Genomic DNA, 17,195 nt, shown 5'->3' with positions numbered 1-17,195 from the left:
CATTTATTGAACAGATATTTTATTAAAAATCAGTTTCCATAACAGAAATCAAACCTATGCCTGTCACATGAGACATTTTGAATGCAGCACCTATTGAATACTGACAGTTACCCGTGGCACTAAGGAATATGGGCTATGCAAAATGAGTACTGCATTTATTATTACTGCCCAAGTAGGAAAGGCCAGATACGAAAAAAATGTAGTTTTAAAAGTTATGCTTTTCTTTTGATGATATAACCTCCAGCACCTGGCCTCTCCTCTAGCAACACTTCCAAAGTAATACTGTTCTCTGAAAATAGTCTGAATAAAACGAACACACTTTGTTCCATTTTCAGTCCCCTATGTACTAAACAGGAACAAAGCAGAAATATGCAAGTATGGAAAAAAGTCTCTGAAGCACTTTCTTATTTCAGTCATACCTTAGGGCAAATTTGTAAATTTTAAGGGAATATCTCGAGAATTAAGCACAGAGCTTATGAAACTCTTTTTCTTTGTTGTTTTTGATCAAAGGTAACTTTCTCAGAGAACAGGTATGCACGGCAATAACCCCTCAGAAGTGTCTTAGGATAAGACCATGTTAGTGATGTTTATGTAACTTTTACATCTGCACGTATTTCTTAAACTGACATTTGCAGTCTAACTGTACAAGACAAAATTTCAGTAGTTCAGAGCACAGTGTGATGTTATTTCAATGAATGTAAATGTTGAGGGCAACAAGGTAAAACTACCTCAGTATCTCATTTCCACATAAAACACATGAAAGGAATAACAGAATATGGGATCTTCTCAGAGTCTTATGTCTTTAAAAAAAGGATGCAACAAAGCCTCCTTTGCAGTTACTCTTGTTGCAGGGTTTAAGTCTAGTAGCTTATCAAGTAAGTCATATGCTTCATCAGGAACCTGATCCCATCCTTTCATGTCAGTTGCCTTCATTTCCAAAGCACCATCACCTTCCTGAAAGCTTTTTCGTTGTTGAATTTGTTTTCCCAGTGTCTCAGGAGCACATGGTTTGTCTACTGCAAATGGCAAAGCTGAGTCATTTTCAGACCCATTGGGCACTTCTCCCTGAGATCTCTTACAGCCACTGTTTGTTCCTCTCAGCTTTTCACAGAGAGTTCGTAGGTTTTGAGTTGGGACAACCTGGGTACACACAACTGATTTACCTGGAGGAAAAAATTGTACAGGTAAGCCACATTTTATTATACTTTCTATGCAGCTGTAACTTTCAAGTTTGTTTCAGAGAAATTTCATGTCTCGAAGTGTAACCAGAATGAAAAAAAAACCACCCCAAACCTATCAAAGAACCAAAACCAACCCCCCTGGTCTCCATACCAGCCATGCTGTTACAGCAATAGTCCCAGCAACTCAGAAGGGTCACAGCCTCAGTTCTGCTCAGAACAAAGCAGTTTGGTTTATATGAAGTTATGTAGTGACAGGTTGTCAGCTACCCCGTACACCACCTTTTTGCATTTCACTGTCATTTTAACAAAACTGAAGAAAATTAGATACCCTGATTTTTACACCTTTGTCTGGAGAATGAACACTGATGCTGTTAGTTACATGTACAGGTAGCAAGTGCTGCAGCATTTGGCCTGCAAGCAATTAGGGGAATGGTTATTTTGGTTTGTTGTGTGTTTTGTGGAGGTGATTTTCTGTTTTTTAAACAGGCCAGCTGTTGGGTTTTGGTTTTTTGTTGTTACTAGTTCTTCTTGGGGCGTGGGGGGAAAGCAAGGTTTACATCATCTAAATATTAAGTCATATTGACTTAAGCCTCCAGGACAAATTTTGCAGGAATAGAAACTCTGTCTCAAGAATTCTAACCAAATGCCAGTAGAAAACATTTAGTTGGCATATTTCACCTCAAGTAGCCCTGACTTAGTGAAAGGCAGTAGACAGGTTGGGAAAACTATGGCATGAAGCACCCCATATACACATTGTAAAAGACAGAAAGTACAAAAACATCTTAGAAGTCTGTAAATATAGACTAGTACTTTTGGGGTTTACATGCAAAAAGTGTCATTTACTTCCAAAATGACTCTAAAACCTAAAAATATATTTATATACACAAACAAAAAAAAAAATCAGATTGTAAGTCACACCATTAAATAACATTTTTCCCCCTTTCCCCATAATTAAGGTTTGCATACCAAAAGTTCTAGCAGCCTGAATGGTTTCTCTGGATCCACGGACTGTCATGATTTGTGCCAAAGCAGTTAAATCATCACTTGCTTTGAAAAATGGATACCGTCCACTGAGCAGAGAAAGGAATATGATTCCTGCAGACCACATGTCAATTGCTGCAAAGGAAAGCAAATTTAGTAATAACTAAACTCACAATTTCATCACAAACAAAATCACAACCTTCTTTTAAAAGAAATTATGATCTGAAAAGTTCCTATCAGCAAAAGTTATGTTCTGAAGCACTTCTTGACTTTAGTCACATAGATAATACTTTAGCAAAGAGTGGAAATTACTACAATTAGAATGAAGAATAATTTCCTACTTTCATGCAGAGAGTGTGTATTTCTTGATAAACTTAAAATGTACCAAAACAATGTATAAAGTTGTTTTACCCCGGGAGATGAGATGGGTCAAATGAAATGCCTAGTTTTGATACTTCTTGAACTTTACTTCATATGAAGAAAATCTTATATAAAGGTCATAAATAAGAAACAATTCACAAATGAATGTGAATCTGAATTTTGGGGGGAATGAGGCTGTAGGCAGCACTAAGAAATTTATCTTACCATGAACTTGCTCTCTAATATGAAATCATTTGACAATATAGGCAGTTTAAATCTAATAGGTAGAAGTTATTCATCACTTTGTTATGAAGAGTACAGAGAGTACTCTGGGGATAGATGCCAAAGCCTGATGGAAACTTTAGTACTGAAAGTTACAAGAATACCTGTCTGCCATAATTTTTTTGGCTCACTAAGGTGCACATTTTGAGAGATGGCAACGTTTAGTGAAGAAGAGAGTTTGAAGGATTCTCAAACTTTGAAGAGAAAAATTAACAGTTGGGAAATAAAGGCATAGTCATCCTACTCCTCTTCAAAAAAATAAGTAGCAAAATAAGCAGTAATTAATTTGGATGTTTTAATTAGAAACACTCAGCACAGGACTTCGATTTTTAAAAAAAGTATCAGGTTGACTTCAGTTGCAAAACTAGATTTTACGTCTTTTATTAAAAAATAAAAATCCAAGTTAATCATTTGGCACAATTCACAGCAGAAAAGTTTTCTACCTTCTGCATAGTTCCTGTAAAAAGTTTTAATATTACTGTATCACTGTTGAAAAGATGATACTATCTGTTTGAGGGTTTGTGCATCGCCCTGAGGATGTGCTTTAGTAAACTGGAGCAATCAAGGTCAAGACCTTTGAAAAGGTTTAATTATGTTACTCTTGCTGAAATTAATAGGCATTATACATATGAATGGTTAATAAATCCTGGCCCTACAATTCTGGTAGACCTGTGATCATTGACAGACTCCAAGATTCTGTAGAATGACATCAAAATCATGGTTCTTTCCTATGCTTTTGTCTAGTGTTATCTAACTAGTGAGGAAAGGGGAGCAGGACAAACCAAGTGAAAGGGTAATGGACCTGTGTAGCATCAGCTTGGGAGTTTAGGTTGTATTCCCTGCACTGTGAACCTGGGTCTGATGCGCGGTGGTAGCTCTGGATAGAGTCAGCTGGATCCACCTGGTAAGTTGGTCTCAGCACAGAGACCAAAACTAGACATAAGATTGGCAGGAATACAAGGAGGTGACTCCAGCAGTCCCAGATGGAAGCGGCCAAGAATATTTGTTAGTTGAAATAAAACATAATATCATAAATATTAGTATTGGTCTACCCAGTTCTAATTAAGGCCTTTGTTGACATACTACAGGAGCTCAGCACCACTCAGACCTTTCAGGGATGTCAGTGCCACATGCAAGAGTTTCCAGATTTACCCCTGTTTTCTGTAATCCTGCTCTCCATTACCCTAGAGAACAGAAAACTGTCTGAAAGCATGTTTAACACCAGCATGTGTCCAAGATTTCCCAAGTATGTCTTCTTTCTGCCTAAATTCTGTCTAGACAGATTCAGGGATTGTCTAAACTTGTCCTAGATTTCTGGATGGCTTGTAGCCTATAAAGCTGGCTGTTACAGCACAGGCACAAGAACTCCAAACAAGCTGCCATACCTCTGAAGTCCCAGTCATACCCATAGCACAGACATTGTTTCAAATAACAGAAAACTATCTAGGCATAAACTGATCAAATGTATTGTTAAGTCCATTTTGAGTGTGTATACACACTTTAACTACTGAAAATTGTCAACTTTCTCAAAAAGTATTCAGAAAAAAAGTGGCTAAAACCTGTAATTTTAAATCCAGCTTTTGAAGACATTTGTATTTTTTCATGAGTCAAAACTCCTAGTCATACACCAAATGTGTAATGGATAACTTTGCTTGTATTGGCTCTCCATCCTTAGGTAGGCACAACCTCTTCCATGTTGCTTGCAACACCTAATGCATTAACCATCCCTCTGCTGTGTCCTGATATTTACCCAAACTACTGAATCTTGTTAACTAGACTTTAACACTGAGAAATTAAAATTTTAGTAAGATTATGCTATTTTTACAGACTAGCTATTTAAAGCACTAGTGAAAAGAAAAAATTCTGATAAAAAAATCAATAAATGATGCTTTCTAGAACCCATTTGCAATTCTACCATTAATTACGCCTGCTATGACAGTAAAGTATGTGACAATCTGTCTAGAAAAGTCTACAGTATGTCCTTTCCCCAAGATTTATTCAAGATCTTTCTTGAATAAATAAGCCAAAAAACTTGATAAAAATTATGGCTTTTTTTTTTTTAATATATTGTATTCCACTCCTGCATGTGGCCCTAACCCTCAAATGAATAAAGATATATTCGAGTTTCAAACACAAGAAAAATATTCATGACTTGTTCTTCCTCCTAATAATAAACTTTTAATTAAAATCAGGAAATGCTTGATAAGGGTTAGAAGGGATGAAAAAATTAATTTCACATGTTAAAAAATCCTCCAATTAAAAAAAAGACAACAAAATATGCATAAATTAGAAGGATCAAAAGGTGAGAAAAGGCATTTGTTTTGGTCTGTTGTGCAGTACCTGTGGTCTGAGTGGGGCACTTTGTTAATACTTCTGGTGCTCTGAATCCAGGTGTTCCTGCCCTGGGGGCAACTTGTTGAGGCCTTGTAATAAGAAGTAGACATATTTAGAATATAAATGTTGATAAATAAGTTCTAATAATGCTTAATATTATTTTTAGAATATACTTATGTAAGATGTGTAAACAGCCTAACCCTACTTTATTCAAGTTTTATAGAACTTTGAAGCACCTTATCTAGCATGACATTATGTTGCATAAGGCCATAGTCTTATTATATTATCTATTATATTTTTATTATATTATCTAGCATAAGATAGTACCAGAGAAATACTTACTGCATACTTAATTCACAATGACCTTTTTTAATTTCATCCAAGAGCAGCATAATTTTTGTTAAAGTCTTGTTTTCATAGGAAACTTTGATGTTGAAACTAATTCACCAAAGGCAAAAAATGCATGAGATTCTTGAATGTATATGCTCTGGCTTTGTATTAGTCCAGAGCAAACTAAGGTTAGCTCTTTCTGAGTGTTGACAAGAATTTACTTGTCATTAACTAAAAGCTGTGAAATTATCATTATTTAAAAAATAATGTGGGGATAAAAGGCAATAGTATATCATAATCAAAACTAACCGCAGAGACTGCAGAGGGATGGAGTTGAACTGAGCTACTAAGATTCTCTAACAGGAGACACTGGCACAGGTTGCTCAGAAAAGCTGTGGATGCCCCTGCCTAGAAGTGTTCAAGGCCAGACTGGATAGGGCTTTGAGCAGCCTGGTCTAGTGAAAAGTGTCCCTGCCCATGGCAGGGGGTTGGAACTGGATGATCTTTAAAGTCCCTTCCAACTCAAACCATTCTGTGATTCTATTAGTTTTTCAAATTAATACAGAATAGTCATGTTTGCTTTTTATTCTACATTTCATCATTTCCAGAATCCCAACTGTTGGCATGATTTAGGCCTGTAAGATAACTACTAATGACAGATTGATGTATTGTCTTTTCTAAGTGTTGTAATTAACTCAAGCGATTTTCTACACATGTAGGTGAATAATTAAATACAACCACAAAAAATCATTAACAGAGGATCTCATTTGCTGCAGATAGCAGTGAACCAATTATCCCACAAATTCCATGAACCGCTCTTGTTTAAAAAGAGCATACTCAGTGTTTTAAGAGTTTAAGAGATCAAATCCTATCTTTCACCTACTAAATTAACTGTCTAGTAAATCTAAGTTTCTGACTTTGTTTGACATCAGTGGACAATTTTACAAATTTTACAACATTATCAAAGCAAATTACCTTGAAAGGCAAACACTGCAAACTCTGTCCGTTGCATAACAGTCACAGGGCAGGTTTAAGGGACCGGCAGCTTTCCTGGCTGCCCCATTGCTCACAGTTTTGGTAAAAATAATCTTCTTCTTTGTTACTAACTTCCTAGATGAAACATCTATCACCTTTGCTTGTTTTATGAGCTGCAATGTAGATATTTTAGAGAAAGTGACATATTTAAAATATTAAGACTGAACCACTGCTCGTGAGCAAGAAGCTGCAATTTTAGGACAGAAGACACCAAATCTTTTTTAACAGTATCACAACATCTATAAAACAGACACTGGAGCTTCCTAAATATTCTGATTTCCTCCCCTTCCCCTTCAGAAGACATTTTTTAGCGTTTACTAAAACCCAATATATATATTAGATATTCTGAAGCTGCAAGCCAAGTATTTTTCAAGTTAGTATAATGTTTCAAGAACTTTTTGGCTCAATACGAGAATAAGAAGTAAAGAATATGAAAAGCCACAGCAACACTCAGGCACTAACCCCAATTCTACAATAAAATACTCACTGTTGACAAAACCCTCTAATTTAGTTGGGTTTCCCCCTTGTCATATTAAAGACAAATGACAAAAAAATAGTTACAAGTTTTATCCCCAGCTTCATATGCAAAAGAAAAAAAAAGTTGCACAAGATAAGTAGAGGGAGGTTGAGCACTGGAACAGGCTCCCCAGGGAAGTGGTCATGGCATCAAGCCTGTCTGAGTTCAAGAAGTGTTTGGACAATGCTCTCAAGACACGTGATGTGTTTCTCAGGGTGTCCCGTGCAGGACAAGGAGTTGGACTCGATGATCCTGATAGGTCCTTTCCAACTCAGCATATTCTATGATTCTGTGATCAGTTACACAGATACAGGTATAGGAAAAAAGATTAATTCAGCATCCAAATAAGATCAGCTAGGGAGACAGCTATGTAACTAGTTGTTTAAGAGTTTCAAAAGGGACTGAAACAGAAATGAAAAAATCTTTAAGCCTTTTAGCAAAGGCACACTTAATAATCTGCTCAAAAACTTTTAGTTCCGCAGCATCCTGGAGAAGTGTCCAGTCTTAAAGAACCACCAGTTCTGTAATTTTCCAAATAAGCAACAGATTGATCCTACTGATGATTCATACTTTTACTTTTGTACTTGAGTTCTCCTGGTATGTGGAACTATAGACATTGAAATTCCTCTCTCCAAAGACAGAGCGCTGGACAGAATGGTGCACAGAGTCCTCCTGCAATACCAACAAAAAGGACAATAAGGATCCGATCTAACACACAGTCAGCTGGATACTGACAGTTCAAAAAAAAAAGTGTGAAGTGACATAAAACATGAACAGCTGCATGTAAGTAATTTTCAGGCATCAGTTTACTGTGGATGAAGAAAACATGGTCTAGACAGAACAGCAAACATGCTGACAAAACGAATCACACCTCAGAAGTGCCCCAAGACAATCTGAGTGTAGTCTGTACTGCATTTGTTATGCAATAACTAAATATAGGTGAATAATTATTGGCTTGGGGAGGAGTTTCACTGTACATGTCTCTTAAAAAAGGATTTAAGGCTGTCTAAACAGTAACCCATGCTAGGGTTTCATACAGCCTTTGGCACTGTATTATATTTAACAGATAATGATGAAGCCAATCCAGTTACATAGGAGTAGCCTCTGTGCATCCCTCTGGGGCCCTGCAAGATGTGCACACATGGCTTCTGTGCAAGTATCGCATCTCCCCCTGTTGGATGAAGGAACACATTAAACATACACAACAATATTAATGAAATAGACTGAGAACCTTTCCTCCTCTTCCTTGTTTAATCTGTGGTTTTGAAAGTGAGCTGGACTTTCTGTCAGCTGCTTTTGAGGCTGACTGTTGAGCTATCTGTTTAGGTGCTGTGTTACTGACAGAAACCCCATTTCCCAAGGCTACAATGGGATTATTTTGCGAGCAACTTTCCTGCTGGTCATCAGAGTGGGCAGTTTTCAGAAGTTCAATTTTCGTATCAGGGGTTCCTTGTGCCAAGCCAAAATCTACCAAGGCATACCTGAAAGACACAAATTTAGAATCAGGAGTCACAAAGTATCTATCCATCATTTCAATTTACTATTCATTACTTGCTTATTTATCTTTCTTTCACATTTTGTTCAATATGTTGCTTATCTGTACTATTGCCAGCATCACAGTCCTGTTTTCTTCCTTCGTCTCCTATTGTTCCATCTTAACCTATCCCCTCAATGTTTTTTACCCTATACCACTCTTACTTTATTGTTTCTTGTCCCAAAATCTTCTCAAGTGCATACTTTCTTCAATGGTGTTAAAAAAAATATTCCCAGCAACTGATTTCTGGGGTTTTAATCCTACAGCTCCAAACCTTCAACCAACAGTCAAGTACAAGTAACTTCACTCTTGCAGGATTCCCATGGGCAGAGGACAAATGTAGAAGTGAAGACAGACAAGACTAACAATGCTGAAATTTTTGACAGACTTCTGGCAAATACTACTGAAATTTGAGTCTTCAAACAGGTAAGACTACATTAGTTCACACTTCAGATCTGTCCTTAAAAGAATTATTTTTTGCTTCAACCAGCACACACACAATCCACCAGTCCCTGGGATTCCAACTCAACTCCATGGCCTCCACACACAAAGCAGAGATTAAGGTTCAAACAAATGCTGGAATGTGACAAATGCTGTCACAAAGTGATAGTACAAATTCATTTTGACAGATTTAAAAGAAAAAAAAGAAAACAGTATTTCTCAAACTTTTAAGCTTCAGGTTTGGCAAAATGCAATCAAATCTTCCCTACAAACTGTCACTACTCAGAATCATAGAAACATTTAGGCTGGAAAAGACCTCTAAAAATTGAGTCCAACTGTTAACCCAGCACTGCCAAGTCCCACAAAGCCATGTCCCTCAGCACTACATCTACAGGTCTTTTCAATCGCTTCAGGGATAGTGACTCAACCACTTCCCTGGGTAGCCCATTCCAACGTTTGATAAACCTTTTGGTGAAGAAATCTCTCCTAATATCCAGTGTAAACCTTCCCTGGTGCAACTTGAGGCCATTTCCCATCGTCTTATCCCTTTTTACTTGGGAAAAGAGACTGACGTGCACTCTGATAGAACTTCCTTTCAGGTAGTTGTAGAGAGCGATATGGTCTCCCCTGAGCCTCATTTTCTCCAGGCCAAACACCCCCAGCTCCCTCAGCTGCTCCTCATCAGACTTGTGCTCAAGACCCTTCACCAGCTTTGCTTTGGAGATGCTCCAGCACATCAGTGTCCCAACTGTACAAAGCACGGTACTCACAAATACAGCTCTAGGACTGCTAGCACTGATGCATTCTGTCCATTTCAGCTCTTCACAAAAAGGCAGTACCTCACTTTTTACAGTCTTTAAATATTGTAACTTGCAGGCAAAAAAGTCAACCATACTAGTTATAAACATTAATTCAATGCAAGGTGAAAACCGCCCAAATACAGCTATCTTACCAGTAACAGTTTTACTCTATCCACTATTAAAAATGTACAAGTATCATTCTATGCACCACAATCTTACAATTAGCTTTCTCTTTAAAAAAAATACTGATATAACTCTTCTCATTCTTATTTGTAAATGTAATACTTTTACTCAGTAGTAAAATCTTCATTTTTTCAGGTACTTGTCACTCTGTGAAGCAGATATTATCTTAAGTTAAAAAAAAATCCTTCCCTCCTTAAATCCCTAAACACTGAAAGAAAAGTATTAAAATTTTAAAAAAGCACCTTTTTTAGCTTTATTACTTAAGCACGTGTTATGCAGCTGGAAGGAAAGAAGCCTAAAAGCCTAATTGACTCTCTTCTGCCAAGGCCCACATCCCCAAATGAGATCACAGTATGGCCAGACTTACTTTTTTAGCTGCCTGTTGTAGAGGAAGTTACTGGGCTTGACGTCACGGTGAACAATACCAAAGTGATGAATGCGCCTCAATGCTTTGAACAGATTAAACATGTATTCCCTCACTTCTTCGAAGGAAAGAGAATTCAGAATGTCCTGAAAGATTATTTGGATACTGTAATTCATAGAATCATAGAATAATTACAGAATAATTATGCAACTGCTCTTAATTGAATGTTTTACTACACATTAAAATAGACTCACCAAGAAGGATTCATGTTCCAGGTATGGCATAACAATAACCACATGATCATTTTTCCTAAAGCAATATTTAACTCCCATAACATTATCTTGTCCCCTAGAAGAAAAGTAATGTTACTGAATAAAGACCAGAAGATGAATGTTTATTTTCCTTTATTTCTTAAAAAATTCAGTCAGGCTTTCTTTTATAATCCTAACTTATATTTTGACAGCAGTCTTATCAGCAATCAGTAGTTGTGCTGTTGCTGCTCATTGCTATGTTCCATTTGAGTTCTGCAATTTGCAATGAGGGCACCACAGATTATTTGTGGGGCCATGGTTTATAGTTACCGCTGTAATTAAGTATAGGGCCTAACCTTCACGATCCAACTACTTTAAGAAGGTGTTATTCAGCACACTCTGGCAACAAGTATTCATTCCTAAAATCACATTTTCTAATGAAGAGATTCTTTTTTCCAAGCATTTCAGAACTGGAATTTTTGTTACCACAGAGATACATCACGGAATTTCTCAGATGGAAAACAGAGCACCCTCTGCAAACTGAGATTAGCAGAAAAGGGCATCCATTACAGGTAAGACACTCCATTTATTATTTGCTCTCGATAAAAAGAATTTACATGTCTGCGGTTAAAAAAAAAGCAAGAGAAGTGCCAAAATTTAAAATAAATAAATACAGAACAGTGAGACAGTGTTCAGCAGTTTAGTCATGACAATCATAATTTTTTTGTTTATGTACCCTGCTACTGTGAGGCACTGAAGTTCAGCAGCAATTCGCAGAGGGTGGCTGGTTGGAATCAAGTGTTTCAGAGCCATTTTTTCCTCTAATCCAGTTTGTAATTGTGCTGTGGCCAAGTAAACAGAACTAAAAGTACCTGTAAACAAGGAAGAAAAACACTGTCTTCAACATTTTTAATTAGGTCAATGCAGCTTTTTACAGAAGTGATGTAACTGTTCACAATCCTGCAGTGTACTTGATACTACATCAAAAGCAGATTCTAAAAGAGAAAAATCCAGTTCCTTTTTTCTACTGCTGAATTCCGTGATCTTGTATACAAGTTTTTTATGTCAGTAAAAATGCAAATATAACACTGTCTAACTTGCCTGGGACACAGAGCTCTTTGAATGTAAATTTCCTATCTTTGATTTGCTTTCTTGTTTAGGTAGCTTACTTTCATCTGACATCCAACTCCTCTCTCTACAATGTAACAGGACTATATGATGCTAATCTGGAAGGCACTGCCTTTCCTATTCAAAGCACTTCTGAAATTGCTGCATTTTTTCTTAATTCTGTACCTTATCTATAAAGTAAGGCTTCTCACATGATGTGTGACTCTATTGTTTGTTTTCCCAGAGCATTAGCACAAAGAATGTGACAGACTCATTTGAGAAAGGGATTTTTCAGGCTTCACAAAAAACTTACCCATCCATTTAATTTTAAGGATATCCTAATATACCTCTTAGGAGGTTAATTCAGATCTGAGATATCTGAATACACAAGTTGAAGTGTTCTTCCATATGAATAAAGAATATAAATTATTTTTAATTACGTTTTAAGTATTGTGTCTGCATCGTGCTAGTTCAAGAGTCTGAGTAAACACATATATAAAAAGGCCAGCAAAAACTCTGAAATACTTTTTGCACTCACTAAAAAAACCAAAAATCTAGAGACCCATGCCTTCAATATAATTAATTACAGCAACAAGAGTTACCAAGCTGACTTTAGACATTATTTTTGGTGGTGAGAACTGCTAACATGAAAGTGACTCTAGAGTGAAATCCTAAGTTGAAGCTTGTTTTCTCATAATGCTGCCAAACTGCTAGTGGTGTTTTTGAAAAGCATTGTTTGCTCCCAAGAGTAAAATCAGAGTACTATTCGTAACCAGAAATTTTTTTAATTATAATATCTTTTTTATGATAGGCAGAACTCCTTTTTTTTATTATTTTTGAAATTTTGTATTTCTGTGGGGAACGGAGCTGGGAGGTTTTGATTGTTTTGGGTTTTTTTGAGACAAAAACTTTTATACATTTAGCCTGCTGTCACGGGAGTTCCATCACAAAATGGATGCAAAACAATCCAGCTTCTCATCTTTTGCTTTAAAAGTGTGGAGTGTTACAGAACATTTCAGAGATCGAATGGGTAAAGCTCCATAAAGTGCTGAAATCCCCCACTAGTAAGTTCCTAAGAGTCTATTTATAGTCATGCCTGACATTAATTGAGGGTATCTGCAATAGTGTCTGTTGAAGGCAAGTTGTACACAGGCATTCTAAAACTTGATACTGTATGTCATCAAAAATAAAAAAGTTGTTCATTTTTTTAAGTAAAGCAGCTCCAACCTTTCAGTTTCCTCCTCCACCTCTGCCCACAGGGTTTTAGTGGAAACAAAGCCAACTTAGGGAACACCAGTTAAATATGTCAAAACACACCTACATATAAATAGATTTCTCACGTAAAGGAGAAAAAGAATGGAATGTTAAGACTTACTTACTTGAATCTACTTCAAAAATTTTTAATTGTCAAAATTGGAGTGTTGTTTTAAAAGACTTTAACATATCAGATTTTCAAGAAAATAGCTTGAAAATGTTCCTAATTAACACACCTATGTGCTCAGCTATTAGAATTCCTACAGAGACCAAGCAGTAAGTCAAAAAGGAATTTGGCTTAAACTGCATATATTGAGATCTTAGATTTTTATTTTTTAAATTAGAAATGCCAAAAGAAATCTAAGTCTAAGCAAGCTAAAATAAAACATTTACCTTCTCCAATTTTTTCCTTAATTTTGAACACATTTACAAGCTGTGGCACTGCTTCATAAAGTTTTTCAATATCTTTTTTTATTCCTGTGGTGGGAAGAACAGGGAAAATAAGTTAGGAACTTTATTACTTGATTCCATATCTGATGTATATTTGAGATCACAAATTACACTTCAGTTCACAGGACTATGAATTCACATATACAGAGGAAAAAATAGCACAAAGGTATCTTATCCCTGCTGACATTACCATCTGCATACTTGATATTGTCATTCATCCCACTCCCTTATAAGCTGCAGCATTTAAAAAAATTTTTTTTACTCATCTGATACCTAGGAGATCCTGAGAGGGTAAAAGCCTTCTGATTAGTACAACATCTACAGCTCATTGCCAAATGTTTACATGAGATTTGCAATATCAATTTCACACAGGACAAAACTGTAATAGTTGTTTCTGTAAGCACAGGTGCATATCCATCAGATGCATATCAAAAATGCAGAAGAGGAATTATTTTTAATATACTTTTAAGATAAACAGTGCAATCTTTCACACTTCCTTAAAATAGTAAACATCAAACCCCATGTTTGGTCTGCATTTAAGTTGCTGCACTTTGTGCTGCAATCACTAGATGGCACGACAAGGATGCTGTACTGTATTATTTCAAAAAAATCATGTAGTCTTCCATTCAGTTTACAAATTCTTGTACTTTAAGTGTTTTCTATACCCTGCATAAGAATTCACTTCTTTTGAAGCTATCAAGTAAGTAGAGGCTGTGACTAATTTCTCTGAAGTAGGGGTAAGGAATATTTTATTATACAGAACTAAGCACAAACTGGTATTTGAAAAGTCAATCAAATAGAAAAATAAGTATACATTTTTCATTCTAAAAATAAATAATGAATTAATGACAGTTTTTGGGTTGTTCTGTGCCACCAGTCTAACAGTCCTAAGGTATATACTAAGAATCATGGAGAGGTCCCTCAACAACTTCTATAGAATCTGCCAAATACTCCGTTTTGTCTGACATTGAATTCAGATTCCACCCTGAACAGAGTTCAGTGCTGTCAGAGCACTTCCAGTGAGGTGACAGGCTGCAGCACCTACTCAAGGCACAGGAAGCATTTAGGAACTCAACACAGCTGCCCGTGTGAAAGATCCTGAGAAGTGCTAGAAAAAGTCAGTGACTGTCCTTGTTGATAGACAGCAGTACAAACATCACCTAGTCTCTTCTCAGGGCCCGAATACGCAGTTGGATATAGAGAACATACAGTCATTTTACCATCAGTGTATAATAACAGTAACATCCAACATTTTCTGTGAGCAGATTTTAAAGTATTTTCTGTATTTGCCAAGCAAGACAAACACTGTTCAGCATCACTCTATGTAATTCTGAACATGGATGTGCAGGAGACTGACAGAGGACTATCTACTTTAGAAAAATCAGTAGCCATTATATATATAAGCTGGCTGATCATCTGGGATTACTGAGCAAGCATTGTCTCAAGTAAATACACAAAGAGACCAAAAAATGAACAGCAAAACCACTATCAGAACACATGTTCTTAGTTCAGCTTCTACAAAGAAGGAGGAGTGTTTTTATGCACATAATCACATCTAAAGATATTGAAGGATAAGGCCGGCAATTACAGGTTAAAAGGCAAAGTATTGGGTTTGTGCACTTGTCTGGTCAGAGAGTTTTATTCTCCAGGGCTAGCTTTTTTGAATTCTAGTATCCTCTTATAATAAAATATTCTATAATAAATAAATAGTAAGTTTAGCAAATTGTGACAAATTGTAACACACAAAAAGCAGGAATAAACTTAAAATCAAAAGCCACCTCAAATGTTTTCAATTCATTAATTCTTTATACACAAGGACCATATACAGACAGACTTATAATCTATATTGAAACTTCCTGAAGTGATGAAGCAGCATGCCAGCAACAAAACATAATGTTAACAATCCCTATTTCAGCACATACCTGAAAGCTTGCTGTTCTGCTCAAGCTTCCTGTGGAAGTCTTCAGCCTGATGAGGGTGCTGTTCATCGCGGTGAGACTTCAACATCGTCTCCATCACAAAACAAATCTCAAGTAAAAAATCCAAGACTTCGAGGGCCACTTCTGGACACCTGGGGGAGCAAGCATATCTGGTAAGACACTTCCTGGCCCTGCACTCAGTCCCTGAGATGAGGTTTAGGGAGTCTGAGGAGTTTCTCTGTGTTACCTAAAACAACAAAGTGTCACCCATTGTCCCAGAGAAATATCAAATCAGTAAACCCACTCTATCTCTAGTAAAAGGGAAGAGGGGTGAAGGGAAGAAAGACTGCAGGATAAGCTTAGATACAAGTAATTTTCTTTCATCTTTCACATTTCCTCATTCATATTAAAGCATTGTCTTTTCCCTGAAGTTTGCTTTGAAAGGCAAGGAACTGATGCACACAGAAATAGCTGCATTGCACACTGCAACAGCTGTAGAAAGACAGAAAACCTGAAAGAAATTATAAGAGAAAAAAAATATCTTCTCAATACAAGAGATTTCTCTCCCTCCTAGATAATCTCAACAAAAGGCATAATTATTTGTTGCCCTCCCACCATAACAAGAAAAAATAACATGCTTATTTTGAAGTGCTTCTTCCCAAATATTGGGAGTACTACATAAAACTGCAAATTAGTAAATTTACAATTAATACTGTACAATCAAAAACCCCCTGATAATTCTATTTCATGAGTGAAAGAGTGGTAGGGAGCCCCAGGGCAGAATAACGGGTGATAAGTGAGCCTGGAAGCACCACCTCTGACAGTTCCCCCACATTAGTTCCATTCAAAAATCTTCCGTGCTTGTTACTTTGTCAAACCTTCAAAGTTCTGGATGAACTTTTCTACACGGGGGAAACATATTCTGGAAAACTTCCAATGAAAGGATTCATCTCTTTCAGCTATGAGCTGGAAATACATGTTGTCCCCAAAGAATTCGAGCTACCTTTAGTCTGTCATCCATGCGTAACAGAACAGGGACAAGCAATAGCCTCCTTTTTTGACGGAGCTTTGCTGGAGAGTGGGACTTGGAAACTACTGGAATGAGATTAGAGAGGTTTCTAGTCTCTTAGAGACAGACACTCCCTCTGCCAGTGTTGAGCAGGCAGATGAGCCTCTTCCAAACCTGTAACAGCAGGGCCTCACCGGCAGCACAAAGAGTGCAATACAGACATTGATACAGTAAATCCGTCTGTTCCAAGACAGGCAACAGCCGTCCCGCCTCCAGCACTTCAGTTCGCACCGGTGCTGTCACCGCTGCCAGACCAAGGGGAGCACCCGGGGCTCGTCACCGGCTCTGCGGGATAGCCCCTGACGGCGAGGCCGCGGCCCGAGCGCCCGTCCCGGGGTTCGCCACCGGCCGCGGGACTCAGGGGCGGCCGCAGAGGGGAGAATACGGGACGGGCCCTTCAGCTGCGGCAGCACCGCAAGGGAACGGCCTCCGCGGGGACCGGCCGGCAGCGGAGGGGCGGGGACGCGCGGAGCGGGTCCCCCACAGGCGAAGAGGCCGCGTCAGGGCGGGTCGTGCCGGGCCCCATCCCCGCGGAGGGGCCGCGCCGGCCCCGGGCCCGGGGGGGGGGGGGGGGGGGGGGGGGGGGGGGTCGCGCGGGGCGGGAGGGGCTCGCGCGGTCGCGGACACTCACGCGGACACTGGCGCGCGCCGCGCCGGCGTTTTGCTGCTGCCGCCCTTTCGCCGCGCGCGCGTCGCCGCCAATCCCGGCCCTCGGCGGAAGCCGCAGCCCCAGCCAATGGCAGCGCCGCGCGGGGAAAGACGCGCTACGATTGGCCGGGTGCTGGGGATGGGCCCGCCCACAG

The 17,195-nt window shown here is 38.3% G+C and overlaps 1 protein-coding gene and 1 long non-coding RNA gene across 9 annotated transcripts; one reads left to right on the top strand and one right to left on the bottom strand.

Annotated features, from left to right (window-relative positions):
- Nucleotides 1-783: 783 nt before the first annotated feature.
- CDC7 (cell division cycle 7) lies at nucleotides 784-17,110 on the bottom strand. Of its 8 annotated transcripts, XR_003536064.1 has the most exons (13): nucleotides 16,527-16,617; nucleotides 15,327-15,475; nucleotides 13,348-13,431; nucleotides 11,330-11,465; nucleotides 10,597-10,690; nucleotides 10,346-10,488; nucleotides 8,252-8,501; nucleotides 7,591-7,692; nucleotides 6,444-6,616; nucleotides 5,145-5,227; nucleotides 3,607-3,737; nucleotides 2,148-2,297; nucleotides 1,052-1,163 (listed from the first exon to the last, which is right to left on the bottom strand). XR_003536064.1 is itself a non-coding variant. In XM_027694431.1 (12 exons), the coding sequence occupies exons 2-12, from the start codon at nucleotides 15,418-15,420 to the stop codon at nucleotides 787-789; spliced, it is 1,686 nt and encodes a 561-aa protein (XP_027550232.1). In that variant the 5' UTR covers nucleotides 15,421-15,475; nucleotides 17,024-17,110; the 3' UTR covers nucleotides 784-786. The 8 variants fall into 8 exon arrangements, 7 of the variants coding, with proteins under 7 accessions (XP_027550232.1, XP_027550235.1, XP_027550233.1 ...); XM_027694431.1 differs by lacking the exons at nucleotides 3,607-3,737; nucleotides 16,527-16,617 and adding an exon at nucleotides 17,024-17,110 and having other exon boundaries at nucleotides 784-1,163; XM_027694434.1 differs by lacking the exons at nucleotides 3,607-3,737; nucleotides 16,527-16,617 and adding an exon at nucleotides 16,754-16,814 and having other exon boundaries at nucleotides 784-1,163.
- LOC113972912 lies at nucleotides 1,092-11,201 on the top strand. Its single transcript, XR_003536067.1, has 3 exons — nucleotides 1,092-1,184; nucleotides 8,870-8,980; nucleotides 11,085-11,201. It is a non-coding gene; the product is annotated as an uncharacterized LOC113972912 (long non-coding RNA).
- Nucleotides 17,111-17,195: the final 85 nt, after the last annotated feature.

The sequence above is a fragment of the Neopelma chrysocephalum genome, unplaced genomic scaffold (genome assembly GCF_003984885.1).
Source record: "Neopelma chrysocephalum unplaced genomic scaffold, ASM398488v2 Primary Assembly neopelma1_97, whole genome shotgun sequence".
Classification (NCBI taxonomy): domain Eukaryota; kingdom Metazoa; phylum Chordata; class Aves; order Passeriformes; family Pipridae; genus Neopelma; species Neopelma chrysocephalum.
This window is presented reverse-complemented; position numbering and strand designations above follow the sequence as displayed.